The 10,354-nt window shown below is 32.2% G+C and overlaps 1 protein-coding gene across 1 annotated transcript; it reads right to left on the bottom strand.

Moving 5' to 3' along the window:
• Positions 1–7,368: 7,368 nt before the first annotated feature.
• On the bottom strand, positions 7,369–10,128 carry LOC111302857 (stromal cell-derived factor 2-like protein). The gene is made up of 6 exons (XM_022898722.2): positions 9,780–10,128; positions 9,545–9,685; positions 8,544–8,684; positions 8,285–8,334; positions 8,063–8,192; positions 7,369–7,690 (listed from the first exon to the last, which is right to left on the bottom strand). The coding sequence occupies exons 1-6, from the start codon at positions 9,891–9,893 to the stop codon at positions 7,607–7,609; spliced, it is 660 nt and encodes a 219-aa protein (XP_022754457.2). The 5' UTR covers positions 9,894–10,128; the 3' UTR covers positions 7,369–7,606.
• Between the last annotated feature and the right edge of the window lie 226 nt (positions 10,129–10,354).

Raw genomic sequence — 10,354 nt, 5'->3', positions numbered from 1 at the left:
TATATTTATACATATATTTAATTTTATATTTATATTAAAAATAATATTTTATTAATTTCGGGTTGGGTCGGATATGATTTTATATAATGTCAGATCGGGTCGGATTTGGGTATAAAAAATAATAAAAATTTATCTCTGACTCGACCCGACTCGTTGTCATCCCTAGTTATTATGTAGCTTCTTATATAGAGAGCTCAAGGGGAGACAGTTGATTAACAGATTTAGATTCATTGACCCTAACTTCATTAGTGAGCAGAGTGGCACAGTCGTTTATCATGCTAATTATGTGATCCTATGCATGAAAAGATCGACTGATTATTATTTGCTCCCGTATAATGCGCAGTAAGCTATATTCTAACTTAATTACTCCAACCTTATCCAAATCTGATCAGATGCGTAATCTGAGTATACCATTGTTATTATTTTATAGTCATCATTGGGTGCTTATTGTGATTGACACCAAATCCTTAATGCCATACTTATTTAATTCAGTTAATCCAATGGCGATGCCTAACCCCGATATTCAAACTTTTCTAAAGAGGTATTACACTTTATTATATTATATATCTTCTATTTCTTCATAAGTAATTTTATTTATGTATTAAGTAATTTTTTTCTTTTTAATTTAGGGTAATATTTGCATTTGATATGAAGATAAAGAAATCAAAATCGGTGTCATTATCGGTAAATGTGAAATATATTATTTTTATACTGAGTTTGTGTAGATAAATATTTTTTAAACCCACTCAATTTAATTTTCAGGTACCTTGTCAATCCGATAATACTGAATATGGATATTATGTCCTTCATTTTGTATGAAAGATAGTGTTACATGATTTTATGATCACACCATTCAAGGTTAGTATAAATTTTATAAACTCATTATATCTTGAAAAAAAATAAAAAGGTACATTATGTTCTCATTTCTTAACATTTACTTCTAATATTTTTTTTAGTGGGAGGGTAAAGAAAGCTTTACGGAAGAGAAACTAGATGAAGTCCGTAAAGAATGGTGTGATTATGTATTATCATTTATCAATGTTGATAAACCTTCAGGTTAGACATTGTTGGTTGAATGTAAATATATATGAAACAAATTGTTATAATATTTTTAACATGCCATGTTGAATGGAAACTTTAAGTTTGTACATTAGGGTATGGTTTAATATTATTGTTATACTTAATATGAATACACTGTGTGTACTTAATAAATTATTGAGTATGATTATTTCAAAAAATTATATTAATATAACAACATTATCAGTTTTAATTTCGGATGTGTGGTCAATATATTGAAATACAACAATGTTCATTATGTAAATTTCAAAATGTAATTTATAGTATTAGATATATAAACCAAATGTTTTCTGAGCATAAATATACAACTGACAGCAAATATTTTTTTGGGCATAAACCTACAACTGACTATAGATATACAATATCAAATATGTTATTTTGATGGGATTAATGAAGGCATTTTTAGCAAGAAAACGCCTTCAATCATCCCTAACAGAAAACATTGAAGGCGTCTTTTATCAAAATTACCTTCAATAATCCCTCAAAAAAAATTATTGTATGGAATATTAAAGGCATTTTGGGCAAAAATCGCCTTCAATAATACAAACTAAAAAAATTTTTTAAGGCATTTTCTAGATATAACCTCCTTCAATAATTCGACCATTAAAATTTATCGTTAGAAATATTAAAGGCGATTTGAGCAAAAACGCCTTCAAGCATCCCTTCTAACTTTTGTTTGTGATTTATTGAAGGCGTTCTTAACAAAAATTACCTTTAATAATCACAACAAAAACTTACTTATTGGATTATAGAAGGTGAGTTCGGTCAAAAACGCCTTCAAGAATCCATAGGCCAAAAACGCCTATGGATTATTAAGGGCATCTCTCTACAAAAAATACCTTCAATATTCTTTGAAATTTTTTTTAAAGCAATTGGTGAAGGCAGTCTTACCAAGAAAACACCTAGAATAATCAATTACAAATAATCTATGCAAAAAACCAAAAAAAAGCCAAAGAGAGGGATCGAACCTACAATCTTATGATAAACATTCGTACGATCCAAATATTTTTTTAAGCTTGTGAAATTTTTTGGTCCAATTATTAAAGGCGTTAACACCTTCAATAATCTCATATAATTTTTTATGACGTGATTATTGAAGGCATTGACTGCCAAAAATATATTTACTATTCAATGAAATTTTTAATAAAAATTATTCAAGGTATTTTTATCTAGAAACGTCGCTGATATCAAGTCTTGGGTGGCGTTTAGAAGTACCAATGCCGCTATTTGAAAATTTAGTGATTTTTTTTTATAATAAATGCCTGAAATTTTATAAAAACATGGAAACTAGCGGCGTTTATAAGTGAAATACCACTACAAAATTACCGCTAATACGCCATTTTCTTGTAGTGGGGGCTGGTTTTTGTCTACCACTGTTGATTTTACTAGTATTTGTCTTTTATCTTTGATATCAATGAATCCTTGGGCGTGGGGACTTTGTTCGCTAGAAATGCAAATGAAAATTGATTGTATGAAGTTCTTTTTTCCAGATTTGCTATGACCAAAGCATCCAACCATGCAAAATCAGTGAAATAAATCTTCGATTATCCACTCTACAAGATGAACTCCACCTACAGGCGACATTATTGTAGTTACCACTATAGTTCAATTCTTCAATGACTTGGCCCCTACTCCCCCCCCCCCCCCCCCCCCATGTTACCATACTTTGAAAGGATTATCCAAAATATAATCCCAACTCCTTTCACATTTCCTGTCCCTTTGCTCTAACGTCCGAGCAAAGAAAACCTACCATAGAAATAAGAGTCAAGTTACTGAGGAGTAAAGCTTTGTCTTTTCCTTAAAAATTATGCTGACAACATAATACCAGTGGAACTTTGTATTCTGGCAATTTAATAGTAAATGCAGCACAAAATGTGGAAATTTTCATGATTTTGAACTGAATTGTTACACTTGAAGTAACCATAAGGAGTTTAGCTGGATCATACCTGGTTGTAATTGTGTAGACTGTAGTATACCTGATTTTTCAATTCTGGTAATGTTAGCTGCCCACCCCATGTTTGGAAAAAGGTTCAGGACGATTCAACCATGGTGCATCAGCCTCCCAAATTTTAATTAACCAAGCAATTGACAAGCAATGCACCATTACCAACCCTCCCTCCATTTTTAAAATTTGGCATAGTTCTATTAACATAATTCTCATATTGTTTTTCACAATCACGAGCAAGAATTTAGTCGATGTCTTTTCATCTTTAATCAAATAATTTAATTAAATGCGTTCTCTTTTGAATCATAAGTCAATTTCTTACTAGAAAGTGGATACAGCAGCTATCAGTAGGCAAAAGGTGTATTTTTCTTTTCTTAAAAAGTAATGTACAATCGCCTTTGGTTTCCTTTCTTGCTTCATTAATCATTACAGCATTATTAATCATAACTAATTAGCATGTAGCATATTATACTGACTTTGTTTATCTTTGTACTTCCACCACTCAGTGGAAGAAAATCTAATGTTTAGACTTTAGCCATGCAAGATTGGGCTGGCGAAGGAACAAATACTAAAATAAAAGAAAAAAACATAAAGAGGAAAAAGTTGTGGAACTTTTCATTTACATGACAAACATGCGCATCCCAATGAGAATCATGATGTCGGTGCTAATCTTTGACATCAATATGTGGTCAAATCTATTTGTATTTCTTTTTCTTTTTTTTTTGAAAGACCTTTATTTTTATTTCAGTTATGTATATCTAAGAGAGTGGGTGGGAAGTGGTCTCTTATGGCAGATCTTGAATGCCTAGTTTGTTTGGTAAACATGAATATAGGGAGGGAAATTGGCATTAAATGGGACCATCCTAGATTTGAATGAATAATGCTACCATGGTGAACAAGACATATGTGTAGGGGAACCGGGCTAACCAATTTTTTAGCCCAAATTTATGCTACATTTAGTACTTAAATTTTGATTCTGGGATGGATTCTCTATTTTTTATTTAAATCATTAGAAAGAAGTTGATGTTTATTAAGACCCAAAAAACAAGTTTGATAGCCAATGATTAGTTGGAATTCATGGTATATATTTTCAACCAAAAAATATCACTTGGACATCACCTCACCTTGAATCTTATCTTGTAATAATGAAGACTGGGTATAGAAAAAGATGGAATATCATTAAAACAAAGTAGTACCACTTCTTTTTACTGGCAATTGGCAAAGCCAAAAATCAAAAGGTAATTTAGCAAAATTGGGTTCACGTTTGGTTCGTGGCCTTTAAAAAAAATGGCAATTGCCCTGTGAGTTGCCTCCTTTGTGGGCCAGATTACCAGCCCAATTATTCAGTTTAAGCCGTCTGACTTTCCACTTTTGTGCTTCTCTTTATTTTTTTTTCTTCCTTTAACAATTTTATTATCTAGGAACGTTCATTTGATTAATTTGATTAATTTTAAATTGAATTATTCAAAATCATATTAATTTAATTATATTATTTTATTAAATCAAATTTATAAATTTAAAAAATTAAGTGAACTAATTTAATTCAATCGATTTGATTAATTTTTTTGATTAATCGAAAAACAATTATATTTAAGTTAAATTATATTTTAAACTCTTAATTTCTCATATTTTAAACAAATTAAATACAATTATCCAATAAAATATTCAAATATCAAAGTATTATATTAAAAACTCTAATAATTTATAAAATAAAATAATCTATTTTATTTATTTTTTATTTTATATTTAAATTATGTTATATTTCAGTTAATTCAATTAATTTGGTTTTCAAAAAAAATTAACCAAAAATCAAAATTTTTTTAAAGTCATTTTTGTTAATTGATCGAAATTAATTCTATGGCGATAAATTAACCTAATTAAATTGATTCAATCAATTAATTCGATGAAAATCAAATTATGAACACTTCTACTATTTTTCCTTAGAAAAAATTCCATCTTATTTTTGATAATGCATTTGGCTCTTTGTACAAATAAAAACAATAGGGACAGAAAATCATACAACTGGCCATGACATCTCAGTTCAAGCTTAGATATGGGTTGTTTTGGGGGAAAAAAGAGAAAAAAAATCTAAAATTTGTTTTTTTTTTTTTTGGGAAAGGACCATAATATATAGTAATTATTCTCTTTCACATTATGCATATATTTAAAAAAAAAAATTGAAAATAAAGAGTCATGATAAAAAGATACCCAATACAGCTAAGGGTGAAAAAACAGTTGGTTTGGTTAATTCGGTTATAAAAATTGAATAACCAAATTAACTACTTAATCTATATAAAAACTGAACTGATCAATATATATAAAAAAATCAAAAAAATTGAACCGAATTAAGCTTATCAATCTCAGTCAGTTTTCTTAGAGTAGTCAGTTCTGATTTTTGTTACTCTATCTCTCAATATCATGAAAGCAATCTGAACAACATGACAAAGCAAGCAAATAAGGATACATTATTGATATCTTGCTGTCTAAAGCATGGGCAAAGACAAATGAATATAGCTATTTTGCATACAAAAAAGTAACAAAAAAAGTAAATAGTCAATTTTGAGTCTGACCATTAGTGTAAAAATCAAACAAAAAACAAATTTTTTGAATAAGCAAAAAATTAAAAATGAAATATATATATATATATATATGTGTGTGTGTATATATTCAAGATATTTAGCAAAATTTTAAACAAGAATTAAATTTCTTAATAAGCAACAAAGATGAAAAAAAGGTGCCGAACTTCGATGCCATTGAAGAGAAGGTAGGATCAAGAGCAATCTAAGAGAATAAGGAAGAATGGCGGGGCAAAAAGCAAGATAAGCATGAGTGACTGACAGAGAAAGATAAGTGAGCATGAGAGAAAAAGAAAGAAAGAGGTACGAGGCTATGAGAAAGAAGAGATCGATGGCAATGAGGGAGAGGGAAAGGGACTGTGAAATGAGTGTAAGTGTGAGAGAGAGAAGAGATCGGCGATAGTGAGCGAAAGGGAGAGGAACTGTGAGATGACAGTAAGATTTGAGAGACGAAAGGAAGCCGTAAAATGCCACGGCAATGAAGGAAAATGGGGGAGAACTAGAGAAGATGGGTGTGGGTTAACGAGGGAAAACGGGAAATCAGGAATGTTGAGTTAATTTAATCGGTTTAGGGTGAATTTACCTTGATTTAAATCAATTATTACGGTTTAGTCGGTTTTCAATTTTAAACTCGAAAATTCGATCGTTTTAATTATTTAAATCAAAATAAAAATAAAAATACCCACGTAACCGACTAACCCGACCTAACTTATCAAAAAATTTAACTTTTATCAATTTTTTTAGTTCTAACTGAATTTTGCTCTACCCTAAATATAACATTTCTTATTCCAAAGAGGACCACATGTCAACTCCATTGTTAGTGAGATATGCACGCATTTTTTAAAAGTAGAAGTATTAAATTTTTATTTATGAAAACAAATTGAAAGAAATAATCAAATTGCAAATGTCTTAAGTGAAAAGAGCGGAGTAATAATGTAGTATGTTGTCACGAATAAGACTAATCCTGAACCGGGCAATATCTTAATACCATGAAACATATTACATTCTTTTCATCTTAAACCACAAACTTCATGAAATGGAAACTTTTATACACATGGGATGGTGTTCTTTTTTCCGTAAAAAGTAAAATAATTGGTCGCAAAAATAGAATGCAATGTATGTGCCGCGTGGGCTTTTGAGAGAGTTAAAAAAAAAAACACTCGCTGTTACTAGAAAAAATGCCTGGAAATGGCGATGAGGGTTGAACTTGCAAGATATGAACCGGTCAGGTGGGCTTGGACGGTGAAGATGTGTATTTGTCGACTCGACACTGAAATTTGTTTGGGTTGGAGTCTTTGAGACAGGTACAGTTCAAGAGCACGCAGGACAGGGAAGTAATAGCCAGTGCTATTTTCCTTGTAGAAAGCCCACAGCTTAAAACCAATTTATGCACACTACAATCTACAGAAACAAACCATAAAAGCTAGAATTTCAGTCTAAACGATGGCCGGCAATTCTGCCAAAGAGCAACCGGAACCTTGCTATCATGCAGAATTCCCAACTATGACCCCTACCCCTGCTCTTCAAATATTCATCAGATTAATCAATTTGAAAAACACAGAAAAGGGAAAAATGGATGAAAACTTCAGGAGACTGTTCATGAAACGTGGACAACAATCCTCTTTCTGGAAAGACTATGGTATCAGTGTGCACAAAGACCTTGAAGAATCAAACATCCTCATCTATTCTCACAGTTTTTCTTACAATGTTTATCTTCATTTCCTTGTTTATACAGGTAAGATTTAAAAAAGAGGACATTAAGTCACTGTATAGAGAAAAAAAAAATAGAACTCATTAATCATTAGAAGGGCTACATTTGATCAGTATCGTCTGAAGGTACATAAGCATGCATAATAGAGTACTTAGCAGTGGAAGTTATTCTGCAAAACATGCTACTTGATTTCATAAAATGGCTATAGCTACTCAAGAAACAGGCACCAGACACCTATATATCCAAAACCCATGCACCTGCTTTTACAAAAGTAGCGATCTGTTAAACATATCTATCCTACTTGCTTACAGTAATGGGGAGATACACACCCTCTGCAGCCAACCATACATTATCAGCACGCTTTTCTCGAACCCCACAAACCTACACGAATATGCGTAAATGGTTTAAGATACTAACAATTAACAAAGCCCAGCAAATTTCTACTAAAAAAAGGCCAGCAAAACTTCAAAAGTAAACATAATGGCCAACTGCCTTCACCATTAACAGTATATTAACCAGAGATTTATGTTATAAAGTGATCAAAGTAAGCTTTCATAGTCAATGATGAGCTAGCAAATATCAAATATTACTATTGTAAGGTATGATGAAAGAAAAATATATTCCCTAGAATGAAAATTTAGTAGAAAGAAAGGCAAAAAATCCAAAAAAAATAAAAATTATGATAGACTTTGCTAGGCGTCAATATTCCATGCTTAATATTATATTAAAGTTCAGATATATTTCCATTCTCACCTCTTGCTGTCCACCAGCTATTCTCGAGTATTTCTTGTCATGACTATGCAGGTAGCCACCAGTGTCAACATGTTGAAGCCGAATCCTTTGATCTTGCTTCCAAGTCTTCCCACTTCCCTCAATAAGGAGCCTGAAGAGGATTGTCCAATAACGAAACATCAGCAAAATAGAAAACCAATAATGATAAACATAAATTTGATGAAAGGAAAATTTAGGTCTCACCTCCAATAATCGCCTGTGTCAGATTCAGATTCTCCTCCAAAGCAGCTAACCTACACCCAACACCATAAGGGTAAAACATTATCAGTAAGTTTGAATGCAAAGTAGAGAAAGCATGGGCTCTTCTTTCAAAAGCTATTTTCTTTTAACAGCTTAGAAGAACATCACAATCTTCAAATATTCATGAAAATTAGCTTAAAAGTTGACAAAATTTGAGAATTCAAGTTATGACTGGCAGTTGAAACATGTGAAAAATACTAACCTCTAGGTTTCCTGATATTGGGGAAGCATGCAAGTGGCTATGCAGCCATTTTCTAGTCCTCATGTGTTGCAACCTAATAATTGCTCCATTAGGAATGGTGTCTCCTTGTTTAGCAGATGTATCTGGTGGAGGCTGAACAATCTGCAAAGCATAATTCCTTATTTAAGATGATGAGACATGCTCTTAATCACTCTATTAAATGAGAATTTGACTCCAAAGAGTAGCAGAAAACAAACTTTGCCAAGCTTGAATTCAACTTTTCAAAATTATTTCAAACTCCATCAAGAAAAAATATACATATAAACAAAACAAAGGCACTTGCCAGTACAAATATAGTAATAGCCAATACAAAGGAAGAATTTCAAATTATTGAAAACCATATTGATACGAATTCTAAATGAAGGAGACGATAATATTATCGCAGGATCAACATGTGATTAATAAAAGGTTGTTTACTAGTATTAACTTGGAAAAGCTCATTGCAGGGGCGGATGCATGTGTTCCAGTGGGATATTCAAAAATTAGAAAATAAAAAAATTTGAAGAACCATTTTTTCTGGACATCTCCAAAATTTTTCCTTAACAGGCCAAAATTTTAACCACACCACCAAATCATAAAAAAAAAAAAAATCAAGATATGAGAAGTATGTATATTGAGAAGGATGTATTTAATAGTATTAGCAACAATGCAATTATGTTTTTTTTTTTTTTTTTAAGATATGAAAACTCGTCGTAGACAATAAATAATATAGCAATATGTTATATTAAATTTTTGTTTACAATTTTCTTATATATTATAAATGGACGTCCCGGAAAAAAAAATTTATTGGATCCGCGACTGATTTATTGATCCATTAGATTAACCATCAAAAATGATTATGACTGCAGAATGTAGTTAAAAAAAGAAACAGCAATAATACAAACATTCAGGAAATTAAGGAAACTACTTCAGAAGATCAGGATCAAAGAAAATAGCTGGTAAGAGAGAGAGATAGAGAATACCCAGTAGCTGTTGGAGTCATCTACATTAGGAAAACCGGTAACAGATTGCTGTCCACTTCCAGAACCGTACGGCACATCGTGTGAATGCAGCCTAAATTTTGTTTTCTCGTGCATCAACTTTAGAACCGTCCCATAAGTAATCTGTTCCAGTCATTTTATTCAACAAATTTAAGAAACAAAAAAAAAAGGGGGAAAACAGAAAACCTAATAGGTAAGTGAAAAGGAATTTTAAAACCTCGACGTTTTGGGAGGAGGAGGAGGAGGAGGCGGAGGCGGAGGAAGGAAAACCTTTATCGAAATCGAAAGAGAGGTAGAGGAACAGAGTGAGACCGAAGAATCCCATCGCCATCACGAATAGTAATCCAATAAACCAATTCTGTTGCCAAAATGGATAATCGACCTTCGGATTCTTTCTAGAATGTTCTCTTTTCTCTACTCTGCTCGCACCTGGAATTGAAGACGAAGAAGGTTTTCTGAGAGAGAGGGCTTGCGGCCCCGACGGCGCCACGGTGGAGGAAATTGTTTGAGATCTAACGGAAAAATAACGGATTTATTTTTCAATGGTTTTTAATGGATCTGGCTGTGAAGGGTGGAATCGTGCTTTAGGAGAGGTTTTCTTTGACAGTTGACACGTGGAGTGACATAGCTATAGCCAACAGGAAAGAGACATGTGGGAGGATGGTGCTGTGGAGGGCTTGGTTCGGTGGAATCTGGTTTTGACTCTTGCTCGAGAATTTTTTGTTTTAGTTAACGTCTCCTTTGGGCCGAGTGGAATCGGGTCTTCTAGGAACTGGCGAGGATGTTTCTTTT

This window comes from Durio zibethinus, chromosome 13 (assembly GCF_047325235.1).
Source record: "Durio zibethinus cultivar Kanyao isolate XHJ-2024 chromosome 13, ASM4732523v1, whole genome shotgun sequence".
NCBI classification, from domain to species: domain Eukaryota; kingdom Viridiplantae; phylum Streptophyta; class Magnoliopsida; order Malvales; family Malvaceae; genus Durio; species Durio zibethinus.
This window is presented reverse-complemented; position numbering and strand designations above follow the sequence as displayed.

Coding starts and splice junctions, on each gene's coding strand:
- LOC111302857 (XM_022898722.2), bottom strand. CDS start 9,893: ATGGCGATGGGATTCTTCGGTCTCACTCTGTTCCTCTACCTCTCTTTC. Junction 9,686..9,779: donor CCTCCTCCCAAAACGTCGAG/GTTTTAAAATTC, acceptor TGACTGGAACAG/ATTACTTATGGGACGGTTCT. Junction 7,691..8,062: donor TAGCTGGTGGACAGCAAGAG/GTGAGAATGGAA, acceptor ATATTCGTGTAG/GTTTGTGGGGTTCGAGAAAA.